The sequence below is a fragment of the Ursus americanus genome, chromosome 3, assembly GCF_024610735.1.
Source record: "Ursus americanus isolate L20-20 chromosome 3, mUrsAme1.1.p, whole genome shotgun sequence".
NCBI lineage: Eukaryota > Metazoa > Chordata > Mammalia > Carnivora > Ursidae > Ursus > Ursus americanus.
In genome coordinates this window covers 73891420-73910812 of record NC_142129.1, presented here as the reverse complement: position 1 = coordinate 73910812, position 19393 = coordinate 73891420, and the positions used below count along the sequence as shown (strand labels likewise).

At 41.4% G+C, this 19393-nt stretch overlaps 1 protein-coding gene across 10 annotated transcripts in view; it reads right to left on the bottom strand.

The window, feature by feature from the left end:
- The window catches only part of ELAPOR2 (endosome-lysosome associated apoptosis and autophagy regulator family member 2), a 251496-nt gene that overhangs the window by 150662 nt on the left and 81441 nt on the right, over positions 1-19393 (bottom strand). Inside the window, exon 1 of one of the 10 annotated variants that reach the window (XM_087861119.1) lies at positions 14753-15035. The exons of 7 other annotated variants lie outside the window; for them this stretch is intronic. In XM_087861119.1, the coding sequence (XP_087717245.1) occupies positions 14753-14941 (189 nt within the window). In that variant the 5' untranslated portion in view covers positions 14942-15035. Of the gene's footprint in view, positions 1-14752; positions 15036-19393 lie in introns of those variants that run through there. 2 more of the 10 variants (XM_045793360.2, XM_045793359.2) reach the window with 2 other exon arrangements.

The window sequence follows — 19393 nt, the reverse complement described above, 5'->3', positions numbered from 1 at the left end:
AGAGAGCTCTTTTTGTTAAAACATGTGCAATGCTAACATCTACCTTGGAGCAGAGGATAGCGATCTAAAACAAGGAGGAAGGGATTACTGCCTTTAGAAAAAAGAACCTAAAAACAATTGACAAAAGGTGAAAAACATTATAAAGAGGTGCTGGAGGCTCTTAGTTAGATCCAGTACGAAGCCTGATAGAAGCAGGTGTAGAGAGCTGGAAGTGCGGTCCAGTTCTGTGTAGGCAGAGTGGGAGGCAGTGAAGTTCAGTGGAAATCGAGGTCCCTGGGGACATAGGTATCCCAGCTTTATGGCTCACTACCTTTGACATCTTTCTCAAGTTATTCATTGCCTTTGAGCTTCAGTACCCTCAACTCTGAAACCAGAGGGATGGCTGTGCAGCTTACTGTGAATATAAAAAGTACTTCACACATTTAACTACTCAATAAGTGGTACTTGTTATCAAGAAAATCGAAGATAATTAACCAATGAACTACTAGAATTAACAAGATCGCTGTATAAGAGACCAGATATACAATTAATTTCCAAAAACCGATGGCTTTCCAACCTGTCCGGGAAAACTCAATTAAAAGATAGGAGGGGAAAGCCGCCAGAAAAAAACAGTAACAAAAAATACTCAGGAATACAAAGTCAGTGCTCATGAAAAGTACAGAATATTCCAAGCACCAAAGCAAACTAGGTCTTCAAATGTGAAGACAAAAAGTCTATGAAGATGAGAATTTTTTCTAAATAACTTAAAGAGATTTAACAGAATCTAAAAGAATATTCCAATGAGTTTTTTTAAACTTCTCAAAATTTTTCTGAAGTTGAACCTGAAGACTAAATGAAGTAAGAACGGCTAAGAAATCTTTGAAAGAAAAGCAACAAGTATCTTATAATATATTATAAAACCCTGTGTGCAATCTTGGTTAAAAAAAAAATCAACAGTATAGAAAGTAGCCCAAAAGAAATCAAATATTTTTGAGTATACATATGTCACATATTCTCTATAAAATAATAGATTAAGAAGAATATACATACCCGCCCAGACAAGAGATGGTATAGAAAACAAATCAATGGAGAAAGGATGAATTATGGATGGTTCAAAATACTATTTGTGAAAACTGGTTATTTGGGAAATAGAGGCTTACCTTACATTAAGCACTGAATAAAATTCTAGAGGAGATAAGTTCACAGCATATTGTTAAATACAAAAAAAAAAATTACCAAACTGTGCAGAATATTCCCATTTTGTAAACATACATGTATATTCATAATGAAATAAATGCAAAGACATCCGATGTATGTGATAGAGACAGGGCTGCCTGATGGTTACAAGTGTGGGTGCTGGGGCAAAAGCTGGGGCTCACAAGTAGTAATTCAACCATGCTGGAAGTATTAGGACCAATCTCATTAGAGTCTGGAGGATGAATGAATTAATAAATAAACGAAAAGCCCTAAAATTGTATCTGGCTATTGTTCTTTTTACTTATTACTCCTATTACAAATGCTATGGTGTTAAGAGTAGTGTTTATTTGGCAGGATTATGAGTACTTTTATTGCCTCATTTTTCCAGAATGCACACATACTGCATTTAATTTTCAAAAGGTCAAATGTAAAAAAAGGAATCATAAAAAAATTGAGCAAATAGTGTTAATATTTATCTGCTCTTTGGATAGTGAAGCACTTGCCTAGCATACCAAGCTCAGATATGTTTAAGCATCTACTGTCATTTCGGCTCAAGTTATCTCCTAGCATGCATTATTGATATGCCCAAGAATTACCAAATAGAAGTCAGCATCAAACTTAAATTTCAAATGGCCAATTTTTTCCACTCTCAATTTTAGGATGTTAAACACCAAAGGCATTGTTTTATGCTTACACTGTTGCAATCTTAGAATAAAGTGCTAAATATGACAGATTAAGAAGGAGTGTGTCCTAGAACTAAAGCACCGAGGATAAAGATTTATCCTCTTGCCTGTTACAACAGAAATGTATGTAACCTTGAGCCATCATTGAACTGCCCCTTAAATCCACCATTAGGAATATAGGCACAGTGTAGCAAACCAGAACTCATAGATGGGACTTAGGCCATCAGTCTGTCCAAAACAGGAGCCCTGCAAATTTCAAAGTACAAAGAAGCAGTTCATGACTCTACAGATACAAAACACCTTCTTGAAAAAAATAAAATAAAAGAGAAATAAAACACCTTCGTGGATGAACTAAATTCTGCATTCTTCTGCCTACTACCCACCAATCCTAATTTCATCATCTAAATGAGCATTATACCAATGCCTCTTATACATGACTGCACATAATGCATTTTAAACTCATTATCATGATTCCTTTTAAGTCTTCTCAGAAATAACCATCCTCAATTCCTTCGGTCAGTCCTCAAGGATTTGGACATACTTTCCAAATAGTTCATTTCCTAATTGGCACGTCAAGTCAACATCTCCATATGTCAATATTCCTCCTCAAATATTACACCTAAGTTGAATCACTAACCTAAGTTAAATGTCTACCTTCTATGTGCCAAGCACTCTGCTCATATTAATAGAGCCTAAGACACATACCCCATCACTGCTTTTAGCAGCCATGTGACATCTGTGGCTTCAAAAGTACTTTAAAGCAAGACTTCCTCATCCTATGCTTGAACATCTGAATTTCAGAACCCAAAAGAACAGTCTACATTTAACAATTGTTTGCCCATTATTCTAGCCTTTCAAATCATCTTAAATCCCACTTCTGCTTTCCAACTCATTAGGCATCTTTCCCAGCTTTCTGACTTTATAAAATTTGGTTAAGCCTTCCCAAAACCAAAATATCGATTAAATAGTGAAACAACAACAGCTCAGAGATTACATACTAATACCAAAGGTACAGTAGGCCCCTCTACCCGTGGTTCTGCCATGTCCAAAAGCAGACAGTCCCCCTCCTGATGTATAGTCAGAAGGTCAATAGTAGCCTAATGCTACGGGGATCACCTCACTTCACCTGATCACGCAGGCATTTTATCATCTCACACTATCACAAGAAGGGTGAGTTCAGGACAGTAGGATATTCTGAGAGACCACATTCACATAACTTTTCCTACAGTATATTGTTATAATTGCTACATTTTATTATTGTTGTTAATTTCTTACTGAGCCTAATTTTTAACTTAAACTTTGTCACAAGAGTGTGTATATATATAGGGAAAAAAACATAATATATATAGGGTTCAGCACTGTCCAGGGTTTCAGGCCTCCACTGGGCATCTTGGAATGTATCCCCTGTGAATGTGGGGGGACTAGAGCATTACACTCAAGACCTTCCTCCAGATTCGCATCAAGTCCTTAAATTAATAGCCCTAGGGTACATCTGTTCAAAGAGCCAACAATCTGCCTAGTTATACGGTCATTCAGCATGTACTGCCGCTTCTTGCCCTACCGAGATACAACATTTCAAATGCCTTACCAAACATCAAGAAACACCACATCTCTCTCACTGTCCAGATTTACTGGTCAGTTACCCTCCGCCAGCTTCTGTGTGATCCCTCTACTGGCTGTGCCTTCTCAGGCTCATTCTCAATTGCTTCTCACTCTACTGGCTTTTTTTCTTTTTTTTTAAGATCTATTTATTTGTTAGTTGCAAGAGAGTGGGGGAGGGGTAAAACAGAGAGAATCTCAAGCAGACTCCCCGCTGAGCTCAGAGCCTGACTCAGAGATCAAGACTTGAGCTGAAATGAGAGTTGGACACTTAACCCACTGAGCCACCCAGGGGCCCCGCTCTGCCTTTTTAAATGCCTGTGTTTCCCTGCGCCCTCTCCTCAACACACCGCTTCTGCTGTGTGCTCAGAACCCAGGTGACCTCATCAACACCAATGGCCGCAAGCACCTCTCCTGTGCTTGCGGCTCATGAGGTGTCTCTGTTCCACTCACAGGCAGACACGCAGCTGTCTCTGGGAGAGCACTATTTGGACGTCCCTGGGGCACTTTAAACTCAGGATGCCAATAATGAACTCATTCTCTTTCTTCCAGCCACCCAGCCTCCTCCTCCTCCTAAGTGTTCAGTCTCAATGAAAGGCTGAGCATCCACCCAGTAGCCCAAGGCGGAAAACCCAGCCGTCAGAGGAGACTGCACTGTATCATCCAGCGCCACCCTGCCCCCACTACAACTCTCTCCGTTGCTTAGCTATGACTTTTCTTCTCCCCACGGGAGAGGCAGCAGTCCCCTAACTGATCTTCTTGCCTCCATTAAGATCCCTCTTTTATTGTCCTCCATTCACCAAGAGAATAATCCTTCCAATCTGATGTTAGTGGCTCCCCATAGCTTTCCTGCCTTGCTCACAGTCTCACTCTTGCCACTCCTACCCATGTGCTGGTAGCCCCTGAAATGCCCATAGGAGTTCATTCCTCTGGGCCGTTACACAGCCTGTTTGCTTTGACTAAAATGCGCTGGCCCCTGTGCATCCCAGAATGCACTTCTGGAAATCTGTCAAAACTCAGCTCAAACAGGACTTTCTCTGAGGCCAGGGCTCCTTAATCTGATTTAGTTGCCCCTTCTTTGGGCTTCTGTTTAACCCTGTGCACGACTCCCGCACAGCAGTTAACCCATCTGTAGTATAATCATAGACTTAGGTGTTATTAGCTTTCCCGTGAGAGAAACACATGATAGGAACTCATTAAATACTAGATGAACAGACAAACATGTGAATGGCCACTGAAAATGAGTAACAGAGAATGAAGTAGGGCAGTCTTGAAATTTCAAAAACAGAATCTTAGAACAAAAGACTACCAATCCAAGCCCAATTCTTAGTCACTTTGCAGTTGCTTCAGTATTTTTGTCAGCCAGATACATGACAGATTTCATTTACTGTAGGAAATTAATAAGGCACTATGTGCCAAATATCAGTCTTTTTAAAAATTAAATTTATTCTTATTTGATAAGGGAAGTAATTCCGTACACATTTTTATGGCCTAAATAATTATTGGCTTTCTCTAGGTATTATATTATATCAAAACATGTACTCAGGGAAAAAAAATCAAAGGAAAAATATTTTCAATGTATATTGAATGTTATCCTTACTACAATGAAGAGCTCATATATGTAAGGAAAAATTAAGTGAAAAACCTAAACAGAAAATTCCCCCAAAAAGTGAAATATAAAAAGCTAAGTGATATGAAAAATAGTGAGCCTCAGTAGTGATTAAAGAAATGTAAATTGCGTCAATGATACAGCATTTTCTACCATCAAGTTAGTAACAATAAATAAGAATTTTCATTGTTGGCCAGGATAAAGTTCATATCCTTCGACCTAAGATTTCTACTGCAAATAATCTAGCCTTAATAATAAGAAATTCAGATATGGGTTATGTAATTGTGACATTTTTAACTTACAATTAAAAACCTAGTGCCCCAAAATTCGATTTACTCATTCATTCAACAAACATTTATTAAGCATTTACTGTGCCAAGCACTGTTTGAGGTGCTAGGGGAAAAGTAGCTTATTTTGAAATAAAGAAAGAAAAAGGGAGGGAGGGTAAGAGGAAGGAATGAAGATAGATACTGGCCTGTCTATACGAGGCTTGCAATTCATTGAGGGGGTGTCATAAAAACAAAACAAAACAAAACAAATAACTAGAATATATATTATAATGGATGCTGAAAAGTGCTGTGGAGAAAAATAAAAGCATGATATGAGGATAGAAAGGAGGGTGCTATTTTCAACAGGTGCCCAGAGAAGGCCTTACTGAGAACATGACAGCTGAGCAGAAACCAGAAGCACATGAGGGAGAAAGCCAAGCAAACCCGAGTGAAGGAAGGTCCAAGCAGAGCAAAGATGCAGCTCCTGAGAAAGGAGCTCACACAACACATTCTACCAAGAGCAAAGAGACCAGGGAGGCTGAAGCCCAGCAAAGAACGGAGAGAGGCGTAAGGAACAGGCTTTCTTAAGCCTCATCAGAGGCTTACTGGAGGCTGGATCGTATTGGGTCCTGTAAGCCACCATCAGAGCTTTGGTTGGAATGAAGCCTTACAAGAGCTTCGAGCAGTAGAATGACACTGTTTTGGACATATGTTTTAGGTGATCTCTTTCTGCTCTGTTGAGATCAAACTAAAGGAGATCTAGATGGGAAGTTATAATCCAGGCAAGAGACGACCACGGTGTGGCCCAGAAGGTGAAAATTTCTGGCGCTATCTTGAAGCAGAGACAAGAATGTTTGCTGACAGACTGGATATAGGATGTGGGAGAAAAACAAGTCTACAGAAACTCCAAAGTTGTAGGCCTGAGCAACAGGAAGGAAGGAGTTGTCATTCAAGGAGATGGGGAAGGGGTAAGTTTGGGGCAATGCAGGAGCTTAGTGTCAGGTTTGAGGTAACTCTCCACGTGGAGATATGGAGGCTGTGCTTGCTGGGAACCTGGAAAGCTCCACGCCAGAGATATCAACCTGAGGGCTGTCCACATGGAGATGGTATTTAACACGGAGAAACTGGATGATATCACCAAAAGCGTGAGGATGACAAAAAAGGTAGGAGGGCCAATGAGAAAGAGCTGGGAAGCCCCAGTGTAAAGAAGTCAGGGTGATGAGACAGGAAAGATAAGAATGACAGTGAAGAGAAAAGCCATGGAAGTGAGGTGCGCCAGACGGAAGCCAAGGACAAGTTTCAGCAGTGACAGATCATTCAAGTCTAAGGCTTCGGACCAGGCAGGTAAAGAGGAGGAATAATGGCTGGATTTAGTGAAGAAGCAGTCATTGTTGACCTAGAAGAGAGCATTTTCAGTGAAATGGTGATGTAAATGACTCAGAAGTGAACAGTGGCAGACGTTCAAATGATGTACTATTTTGCAATATATTACATATTAAAATACTTTATAACTATTATGGAAATATTTACAAAGAAAAGTTAGTGTCATTGAGAAATGGTTACAACAAGAGAGGAAAAGATACACTCTGGGATCACTTGTGGTTTTAAAAAAGAAAATGCGTAAGTAGAAAATGAGCTAAGACATTAATTCCAGATATCCCCAAGTGGAAGAACAAGAGCTGACTTTTTTAATCATTTCTTTTGTTTTCTAAAATTTTCACTATGCACAACTTGCATAATTAGGAAAAATACTCCTATAAAATACTTCCATAAGTAAACAAATTTCCTTTCCACTTCCCAACACTTTCACACTTCAATCCATCCTCTCAGAAACACTGTTCTTAACTTAGACAAGCATAATAACTACTATCTAGCATTGCATTAAAATTTACAAAGCATCTTCAAATGCATTAGATTCTCCCAGTAACTCTAACATGGGTAAGGCAGGAGTTACTGTCTCCATTTTCAGACAAAGAAAGATTCAAAGAAGTTGATCTGCACAAGGTCACGTAAGACAGTGGCCAGATGTGAATCTAATCTTTTATCACCTTTGATACTTTGTCTCCTATAACAAGAAGACACTTTGCAGTTGGAGCAAAATATACACAACAATCTCCTCCCCATAACTAGCAAACATTGACAAACATTTACCAAGAAGGCTGACCATACTTTCTTAATATTACCATGTTTTTTTATTCCAATGTCTATTTCAGGAAGAAACACTCATTAATTTCCATGAGTGGATGCATCTTTCTTCCATCAGGCCTTAGGCTCCTAGACAGGGATGACAACGTCCTCTGCATCCTGTATTATTAGCAGCATCCTGCCTAGTACCTGGTATAGAAGATAATAGAGAAATGCTTGCTGATACACTTCATGGTAATGGAGAGGAGCTCGTGCTCCATTTGATGTGATTATTGTAGGAGTTTCTAAAATGCCCTGCAGAAACAGCAAGTCAGCTTGAGTTACAGCTGAAGGAGCTTTAACAATGAAACAGGTCCCGGGTTTTCAGGCAACTAAACTGTATTCCTCTCCTTATACCTAGGACAGTGGTCCTCCTACTTCAGGATAAAACATAATCCCCTGGGGAGATGGCTATAACACAGACTGCTGTGGAAAGCCCAAGAACTTGCATTTCTAACAAGTTCCCAGGTAATTTTTTTTAAGATTCTTTTTATTTATTTGACAGAGAGAGAAGAGGAAGTAAGTAAGCACAAGCAGGGGGAGTGGGAGAGAAAGAAGCAGGGAGCCTTATGTGGGGCTCGATCCCAGGACCCTGGGATCATGACCTGAGCCAAAGGCAGATGCTTAACCAACTGAACCACCCAGGCACCTGTTTCCAGATAATGTTAACACTGCTAGTCCTAGGATCACACTTGGAGAACCACTGACCTAGAGAAAAAAACTTTAAAAGTGAAGATTTGAATAAGCAATAAATAGTATCCTGAACTCCAGAGCTATAAACTGAGTTGAGAGTAAACTTCAATATATTCTGATCACTGGGTTTTTATTGCAGAGTCTTACATCTGGTATAACTGAGAGAAGATGTCAATTAAGATTAAATGTACTATAAAGATCAATTTCTTTTCATAATGGAAAAAGTGGAAGCCACCCACACTACTTTATTTTCAAGGCAGTGATTAGTGCTGCCAGAAAAGAGGACCTACATCCTACTTATCTTTAAAACCCCTAAAGTGTCTTAAACATAAAGATATCTAATCACTGTTTGCTGAGTACAATGATGAAATCCTGCCCTCAATGAGCATATCATATACTTGGGGGGAGAACAGGAGGGTATTCAGTGCCACTGGTAAACCATATGGACCTTTACAGGACTTAGAAAACGGTGCCCCTTTGGACCTATGAAATGGAAGAAGGTACTCCTTCCTGCAGATGGATAGCTGGCCAGCCACACGCACACTGGATGGATTCTAGCTCTTACCTGCTGCCACTGCTGGGTGCCCTTCTACAGTGCACAACTCACCCATCCTTACAGGGCAGTCCTGCATGTGCAAACCATTTGTAGAACAGCATACACATGCCCGAGAGTAAACAATAAGCTGTGACTAGAATTCTGAAAAAAGATCCTTTGTCTTTAGCAGTTGAAGGGTTGAGGGGTAAAAGGAGGATACAGAAATTGATCCTGGCCAGGAGGCTTCCTTTGTCTGAGATGTTCTACCACCACCAAGCACAACCTTCAAACAACAAACTCCTACTCATCCTTTAGGTCTTAGCTTAAACGTCTTTTCCTTGGGAATCCCCCCAACCCCAGACTAGAATGGCCATATACTCCCACTGCACACAGCAATTTTCCATTGTACCACTATGGCAAACATGCTTAGATGGTGGTGGTGTTTTGATTCTGCCCCCATGAGATTATAAAGCTCAATGTGGGCACGGCCATATGTTTTGTTATTTGTTCTACCGTGAGTACCTAGTACTTAAGTACACAATAAATATGGGTTTAATACTGAAATAGGACACATAACTTAGATTTAAAAATGTAAAAAGGGACAAGAATCATCCATGGTGTCTTCAGAGGGAAGGAAAAGGCAACCAAAGTTTGACCGATGTTTTCTGACAAGATCCAAGACACTTCTGAAGAATACACTATGATAGGAAACTGTGCCACTCTATACTATGCTCTGCTATTTCCATCCCTTGTGCTAAAATATGACACTTCACAGAACTGTCAACTCTTGGTTTTACATTGTAAATATTGATGGTGTGAATACTTGTTCACATTTGCCTAAAACATGAGAAATGGTTCTGAGCTTAAGAACTTGAAATGGAAAATCACCTCCACAAGCCCAACAGGCAAGATTAATTATCTTAACTGCTTGAAAACAAAGGCTGAGTCCTAACCCCTTTTGAAGCAGTGTGACTTTAGAGACTCTGACCCCCTCACCCACAGTCCATGACCTTCAGAGACTGCCAGCTGAAAGGATATTTCTCAGCTGCTGCCCTCCAAGCCTGAAACAGAAGATGTGGCCATTTGCAACTCTTCTGATTTCCGTGGACTTGAAAGTCCCAATTTCTTACCTAATCTACAAAGGCTATACAATAAAATTCTCCTCTATCATAACCCCCCCCCCCTCGCTTAACCTCCCAGTTAATACTTAAGCCATCCCCACCATTCCACAGGAACCACTCTGGCATCGAGCACCAGCAATCCAATGGTCAGATTCAATATTCTCTTTTCAGTCCTCATCTTACTTGAGTTTTTTGGCCAAATGACACTACAACCACCCCTTTTTTCCTTCAAAGGCTTTTCTCACCTTCCTCACACTCTGTACTGTCCACTTCCCTTCCTCTAGCATTACTTACATGTCTCCTTTGTGGATGCCTCCATTTCCGCCACCTTCAATGCTGAGAAAACCAGTCGTACCTTTTGTAGTCTCTGTTCTCACTCCCTGGATGGTTGTATCCAATAAAGCAGTTTCAACCATGCCTTTCATTCAAGTGATTCCCATATCAGCACAGACCAGGCCCCTGAGCAACACGGCCTGATACCCAACTCCCTACTGACCAACTCTACTAAAAGTCAACCTCTTCAGAACCAAGCTCCTCATCTCCTCTTCCTCAGAGAGGTCAGATGCACCATCTTCTCATCAAGTCAGGATCTTGAATTTCCTCACCCTCCACATCCACTTCCTGGCAATTCTACCTTCCAAAAGCATGCCCCCTTTGCCATCTTCGTAGCTACTCCTTAACTGAGGTCCATCACCCTTTACCTGGACTACAGCAATTGCCCTTAGCAGGTCTCACCTCTTTCTGTTTTATCCTCCACTAATATGGATTCCATATTGTTGCCAAACTAAAGCATATTTTGTTGCTCCTGATGTTTACATCTTTCTATTGCTCCCCATCATCTACCAAATGAAGACCAGCTTCTTAGCATGACACACGGCCTCTAGGATCAAGCTGCTTCTGCTTGCCTCGCAGACTCATCTCTCATTAAGCTCTCCACAGCACCCTGTATCCCAGCTACGACCTATTATAACACAATGCAGTTTTGTCTTTCTGCCCTTTCTCTCAATCTGCGTTCTACACCAGAAATGTCCTCCTAGCCCATATGTACATCTGACCTTTGTCTGCTTGGCAAATTGCTCCTCATCTTTCAGGTCCCACTCACTTCCTCGATAGGGCCTTTTCTGACCTTTCTCACTGCATGTGACCTCCCCTTTCTGCTCTCATGGCCTCAAATCATTTCATTGCAATTGTTTACTTTTCTGTCTCATTGTTATCCAATTAAATTTTATTTTTTTAATTTGTAATTTCACATCATCTGACATGTCATCTGGCACATAGTATAAACTCAATAAATGCCTGTGGAATAAAAACTGTTGGCACAAAGTCATCAGTCTCAAGATTCAGAGACCGGTAGAAAATCATATTATGCAGGATTTTAGAGCAGTGAACTAAGAATCAAGCTATATTGTGATTTAATTTTCCAAATTTAAATAATGCATACATAATCCACTTAGCTCTGTTCTTTTTACTCTCATGCACTCTATCTTCTAATACCTTACTCCACCTCTGAATCATCTGTTGGCCTTTATCATGTTTTTCCTCTGGCAGTCCCATTAAGTCCTATTATTCGATGAGTTAAAAATTCCAGTCCGTTCCCTCCTTGGATAAGTCTATCCTCTGAGCTTCTGAAATCTCCCTGTAGACCCTTCCTGAAATATCAGGATCCAGGTCTACTAATTCAGCAATAATCAACTCTCACATTCACATAGATTGTTTTCCTTTAACGTATATTAATCTCAGCCTCACAACAGAAATAGGTAGGTCAGTTTTTATTACTGTCATTTACAAGCAACAAACTGGTGCCAAGAAACCCAGAGGATGCTTATCCTTCTCCGTAAGTTTCCCCAAGCATAAGCCTGTGAAATTAATTCTGCACTTTCTGACGTCCAGTCTTTGTATTTTTTTTTCCTTCAGCACCATTTACCAAAGTCACATCCTCTTGTCCTTTCTATCTGGCACAGTAACTTTACTCTTTATTTCTGTCTCCCAAACTATAGCTTTCCTGTTTGTGCTTGTGTTTCTACCCTGCTGATCTGATCACCAGCTGAGCATTCATTCCAAAGTAATCATTTTTCTCCCCTTCTCACCTCCAAAATCCAATGACTTGACAAAGGAAGCCGTACTTCATGAGTTTCACCCCAGAGTCCCATTCTCTGCAAAAAACCTAAGTGAAACTTAACCCATAACCCAATTGTCTTTTTGAAGAGTTTTTTTCTGAACTCCAGCAATTATAACTTGATTAGTCCCAGACCAATTTTCTTTTTCTTTTTCCTTCCCTTGCTTTCTTCTAAGGAACAAGCAAAGAAAATCAAAGTCTACATAATGTAATCATGTCTACTTTTATAAAAATACTGGTCATTGAGGGTGAAACTCAAATTACTGGAGGGAAATGAGGTTTAGAATCATTGACTTTTCCACCCTTTTCAACATTCTGTCATATCATTAAGAGCTGGCCTTAGTTTCCAGCCCCTGACCCTCACTGTACCCTCTCACTCTGTTCCCCAGCACATGGTTCTGTTTTGGTGTGCGGCATTCACCTCCTTTTCTATTACTCAATCATGGAAAAGGATAAACAGGTAAGAGTGAACACAAAATTGTTATTTTATTTCTTTGTCCACTGGAGTTGGCCTACAATTCCACAGGTCCGCCTCAGAGGAGACCTCCTCCTTACCTCCCAGCACAAACAGACCCTACCCTCAGAGCCTGAAAAACACCTCCTCCTCTCCCTTTCCTCTTAAAAACAGTGTCAGAGAGAAACAATGATCGACTCTAGAAAACTGTCTCAGCGAGTTGGACCAGATGCCCAGGAGTGGACTCAGCCACTGTGAGACTGCTTGGCCTCTCCTATTTCCAAAGGAACCTCTAACTCTTAGTCAGTCGTCTTACAAATGTTGTCAGTCATCAGGAAGAATATCAATGCATCCGGGTATCACCATTTCTAAAAACACAACCAGCCACAGGCAAGCTCAATACAATCCCTCTGTATGAGTCACATATTCCCACTTTGGGGGGGGGAGAGGAATTCAAAGGAGACCTCAAGGAACTGAGTCACAAGCAATTTCTAAAGTCAGTGCAACAAAGAGCTGGGATTAATTGAAGAGAGCCTTCCTGAAATTTCTGTCATCTTCCTGCCTCTCCTTTCACTACTTCTTTGTTAGGCTGGAGGCTCTTACTCTGTTCTTTCTAGGTGTACATCTGTGGTCCATGTGACCATCCCAATGATCAGTCTATTGGTAATGACCAAAAAACATCAGTCCACTGGCCCCAACTTTCACCTTGATGTTTCAAGTAGATTCTTCATTACTAAGAATTAGTGTTACAAAAAGCTTAAGGCATTTCATTTCAGAAAAAGAAGTATGTTGGGCATATTGAGGCTGGGGGCCAGAGGCAAGGCTTTAGGTTTGTCCTGTTATAACTGTTCAATCAGAGGATGTCCAGGAAGCAGCTTTCTGTGGAAATCTGGAAGAATGGATCATTCCCACGTGATAGGTAAAGTTGGCGAACACAGATTAAACTACTAATTATATTGATAAGCGCTGAAGTTAAACACAGCTGTTTCTTGAGCGCTTGCCCTGATTTCCCCAATTGCAACACTCCTGTGTGCTCCCATATATGCCTTTGATCTGATTCTCTCTCATTTCAGTCTGTCCTGGGACTTGTACTATGAGAGAGGAAGATGAAAATCCAAGGATGATGGATGATGTCCAGAAGGCAGATACTCTATAATTCAAGCCTGGGTAAAATTCAAAAGTTACAGCATCACACACAAAGGAACAGGGTCTGGCCTTTCTTCCCAGAGGGGCTATTGGCTAACCTATTTTTGCTACAAAAATTAAAATGACCCATCACCCTGATTCTTAGCAATCTTCCTAAAAACAGTATCCACTCCCCATATCCTGCTGAACATAATCACTCAAAGTAGGTCAGAAATGTTGCTTCCTTCCCCTCATTGATTTTCATTAAGAGGCTGCACTTTCTGGAACACTAAAAGGAAAGATAAACACCCACTACAAGTACCAATGACACCCCCTGTAAATTTTTTGGCACACTAAGTCCACTTCCCCTAAAAGAAGGAGAAAATCTCATCACCCATCATTTTCTTCTTTTTGGCTGTAAGTCAACAATAATCTCGAAGTACAAAATAAACAGTGGCAATGCTTTAGTCAGATGAACACCTCCCAAAAGGAACATATTCACTCTGTCTTTTCTAATTTTCTAGATCACCAACCCGCCTCTTCCCTAAGTACACACTCTTTTATTCTCCCTAATCCATATCCACATTTTGCCAGAAGGATGCCAAGTGATACCACACACTGGCTTAGCAAGTCCCCAGGGCCTTATCAGGAAGCTGAGTGCGGGCGAGTGCGAAGAAGGGGTTTGTAGAGACCCCTACAGGGTCTAGGGGAAGAGAAGGAGGTGGAGAAACGGGGAGGAGGAACAGGGGGTGGGGGGGCGGAAAGCGGGAAACCCTCCTGTGGCATTATCTGGCTCTCCAGAAGAGCTGTGAGGAGGTGGGTCTCCAAATTCCACTAGCGGGGCTTCCCCAGTCTCCCCGCCACCCCACTTGCAGAAATCTCTGCCAAGGCCCCAGGTCCTCAAGCCAGGCACTCTGAAGAGGGCGCCGCAAAGTCCTTCAGAGCCCTCAAAACAGGAGCACGAACAGAACAGCATCCCCCAAAAGACAGCAAAGCCACACACCCTCTCTCGGCCAGCCACCCGGGGCGGGCAACTTCATCCCTGCAACACACGGAAGCCCCCGTCCTCCAAGGAAGGCAAAAGGCGACGGCAGGGAGGGACAAACGGGCACCCGCCTCGCCCCTCACCTCCCGCTCCCTCCTCCCCCTCCCCCGCAAACTCCAGGTAAAGGACCAGGTGCTGCTCACCTCCAGGCAAGGAGGAAGCGGGCGGCCGGAGGAGGAGGGCAGCTCCCCAGCCCAGGCCGCCCGGTAGCCGGCGAGCGCCCAGCAGCAAATCCAGGCGGGGCTCCAGGGCGGCGAGAGCCCGCAGCGGGGAGCCCCAGCCCGCCGCCCCCGGCCCCTCCCCCGCGCCGGCCCCCGGGCGAGGAGCCGCATCTCCGTCCCAGTGCGGTCCGCCGGCCGGCAGGAAGGCAGCCTCCCCGGGTGGGGCGCGCTCGGCTCGCCGCTCGCTCGCCCCCTGCCCGTCCGCCCGCTGACAGCTCGGCAGCGCTCAGGGCCGGGCAGCCGGCGCCGGTGCTCCCGTCACGCCGGAGGGAGGGACCGCGGGGCGCGGGCGCGGCGCGGGGGCGGGCCGCGGGGCGGGGACGCGGGAGCCCGGGCGCAGGTGGCGCGGGCGAGTGCTGCGGCTCGGCCCCGCCGCTCCAGAGGGGCTGCGCCGCCGCCGGGCCCGAGCGTCGCCGCGCGGAGGAGAGCGAGAGACGCGGCGGCCCCCCGCGGTATCCCCGGGTCCCGTGGCCCGCCAGGAGGGGCGCTCCAGGCATGAAGCCAGAGTAGAATACAGGACATCAGGATATTGTTTATCAGGCGGCTGGTCTTTAAAATTGCCCTACTTTCTGCATCACACACAAGCCCTCACAGACGCGCCCTAGGAACGGCCCTTGGTGAAGATCCAGGCTGGCCAGCGTCACATCGAATTTTGGGGTGATTAAGATCAATGGGTAAAATGGCAGGGAGGAAAGGGGAATGAAATATCGATGCAGTTGGTAACTCAGTTTCCTCACCTCTTTAACGAAAATAGTAACAATACCCAGCCTATAGGGTTGTTAGGAGGGTTAAATTAATTGCACATAAAGCACCGAGGGGAGTGCCTGGCAAGCAGTAGATGCGATGGGTGTTGGTAGTAGTAGTAACCACAAGTACTGCTACTGTCGGTGTCATTTCATGGGGAAGATGCGTAACCTTGGGCAAGAAAGCCCTTTTGTTTCTGGAGGAAGCAGTTCTATATATACAATTACTGGGGTAGTCTCCATATGTTCTTTCCTTACAAATATACTGAACTGGTGGTGGGCACCAACAGGTGAACAAAATGGGCATATGACTTCCTCAGTTGTGGGGATCTCAAAGGTTCCTTCTTGCTCTATAATTCTGTGATTATGTGAATTCTCCTGTTGTTTCAAAGAAGTACCCAAGTTTCTGATGAGAGAAATGTACCTGGCTGACTCATAAATTGACCTGAATTTATGTGTCTCTATCTTTAATATTTTTTAATAAATGTTTCCACATGGAATGTGAAAGTTTCTCTCTCTCTCTCCCTCTTGTTCTGATTATCATAATTATGCATGTTAATTGTAAAAATTTGGGAAAATACTTAAAAGTACCAGGAAGAATGTAAAAATTACTAGGGATCCCACCAATGAGATAGGACACCATTAGCATGGTATTACCCTCTTGAAGAATTTCCTTCATGGTCTTTTTTTTTTTTTTTAAGATTTTATTTATTTATTTGACAGAGAGAGACAGGCAGCGAGAGAGGGAACACAAGCAGGGGGAGTGGGAGAGGAAGAAGCAGGCTCCTAACGGAGGAGCCTGATGTGGGGCTCGATCCCATAACACCGGGATCACGCCCTGAGCCGAAGGCAGACACTTAACCGCTGTGCCACCCAGGCGCCCCCCTTCATGGTCTTTTAACTGCCTGTGTACTATAAAACTAGAATTATAATTTGTAACCTGCTTCTCTTTTTTCCTTAACAACATGAATATTTTCTCAAGTCAATGAAGTCTCTGCGAACACAGCCTTAATAATTGTCTAATAACATCTATGCTTTGGAGATACATAATTTACTATTGGATATTAGGCATTGTTTCTCAAGTATTTGATGTTATAAATAATTCTGGAATGATTGCCTTTGGTATGTAATCTGTTCACACTTCTACTTTTAATTTTCTATGGTTTTCTAGAATTGAAATCATTGGGTAGCACTGTATGTGTATTTTTGGGTTTTGATGAATAGGGCACAAATTCCCTCCAACAATTTTATATCAGTTGTTTCCAGCTGTTTGAGTATTTATCTAACATCATTCTAGATTTAATAATACTTTAGATATTTACCATTTTGGCAAAAGAGAAAAATGCTATCTTATTAGTATTTTTAAATGTATTTTTACAGTTTGTGACATTGAATTATTTTTCATATGTATTTACTGATTATGTATTTCCTTCTCTTGTCATTGTGTGTGAACTTTCCACTGGCACTCTGGCTATTTGTCTATTAAAGTTCCATCTTTTTTAATTAGTTTGTAAGCAGTCTTTAAGTTTTGCGTACTACACATTATTTACCGTATGTGTCCCAAATACATTTCTGAGTTTGTAGTCTTTTAATTTTGTTTCAGGTGGCCTTTTTTGCAAAAGATTATCATTTTTGTGTTCTCAAATATAACATTTCCTTCGTGATTTTTTCCTTTGTTTTATCCTTAGAGACACCTGTGCTTCTACAGATCCTTTTATAAATGCCTATAATTTCTTATTTAGTTATTATTTTCATTTTATATTTTTTATTCTTTAATGCATCCAAAATATATGAGTCAAATTATATTATTTTTTCATCTGAGCGAGACTTAACAGCATGGCTAATGGACAGTTTCTTTCCTTGTAAAAATAAGGATTGTCCTATTCAATGCATGTAGATTAAATGACAATTACAGATTATCCCAAGTGAGACATCTTGTCATTGTCAATAAATAACTTTTTCACTAACAGTAAAGTCGCAGGAAGAGAAATTTAAAACGTAATACCATTTATGGGGCACCTAGGTGGCTCAGTCGGTTCAGGGTCTGACTCTTGATTGCGGCTCAGGTCATGATGTCAGAGTTGTGAGATTGAGTCCCCCTTTGGGCTCCACACTCAGCACTGAGTCTGCTTGAGATTCTCTCCCTCCGCCCCTTACCCTACTTGCCTGCGTGCACTCTCTTTCTTTCTCTCTCTCAAATAAATAAATAAATAAAATCTTTTTATAAAACAAAATAAAATAAAAAAATGCCATTCACTATTGCACCAAAAAGAAGAAAATACTGAGGAATAAACTTAACCAAGTGAGTGAAAGAACTGTACTCTGAAAACTATAAAACACTGATGAAGGAAACTGAAGATGACACAAATGGAAAGATAGCCCATGCTCATGGATTGGAAGAATTAATATTGTCATAACTGTCCATATACACAAAGTAATCTACAGATTCAATGCAATCCCTATCAAAATACCAACAGCATTTTCACAGAACTGGAACAAATAATATTAAAATTTGCAAGGAACCACAGAAGACCCCAAATAAAAACCGGAGTTATCACAATTCCAGATTTCAAGATATACTGCAAAGCTATAGTAGTCAAAACAGTACGGTAACTGGCACAAAAATAGACATGAAGATCAATGGATCAGAATAGAGACCTTAGAAATAAATCCACATGTTTGTGGCCAATTATGGCAAAGGAGGCAAGAATATACAATGGGGAAAAGAGTCTCAATAAATGATGCTGGGAAAAGTGGACAGCTACATGTAAAAGAATGAAACTGAACTACTTTCTAACACCATACACAAAAATAGACTGCAAATGGATTAAAGACCTAAATGTGAGATCTGAAATCATAGAAATCCTAGAACACAGACAGTAGCTTCTCTGACATTAGCCATAGCAATATTTTTCTAGATATGTCTCCTAAGACAAGGAAACAAAAGCAAACACAAACTTTTTACACAGCAAAGGATATTGAAAGCTTTTGCACAGCAAAGAAAACCAGCAAGAAACCATCATGAAAACCTACTGAATGGGAGCAGATATTTGCAAACACTATATCTGATAAGGGATTAACATTCAAAATATATAAAGAACTTCTCCAACTCACACCAAATAAACCAAACAACCCAATTAAAAAATGGGCAGAGAACCTGAATAGACATTTTTCCAAAGAAGACATACAGATGGCCAATAGACAAATGAAAAGATGTTCAACATCACTCATCAGCAGGGAAATGCAAATCAAATCCACAATGAGATATTACTACACACCTGTTAGACTGGCTAAAATCAAGAAGACAAGAAACAAAAGTGTTGGTGAGGATGTGCTGAAAACGGAAAACTTGTGCACTGCTGGTGGGAATGTAAATTAGTACAGCCACTGTGGAAAACAGTATAGAGGTTCCTCAAAAAATTAAAAATCGAATTACTATCTGATCCAGTAATTCCACTACTGGGCATTTACCCAAAGAAAATGAAAATGCAAATTGAAAAGATATATGCACCCCTATGTTTATTGCAGCATTACTTACAATAGCCAAGACATGGAAGTAACCTAAGTGTCCATCAGTAGACAAATAGATTTTTTTTAAAAAACATGTGGTGTATATATATATTTTTTTCTCACATCCTTTTTTTAAATCTATTTGTAATATTATGGAATATTACATAGCCATAAAAAATTATAAGATCTTGCCTTTTGAGACAATGTGGATGGACCTAGAGAGTATTTGCTAAGTAAAATAAGTCAGACTGAGAAAGACAAATACCGTCTTATTCCACTCATAAATGGAATCTAAGAAAAAAAATGATGG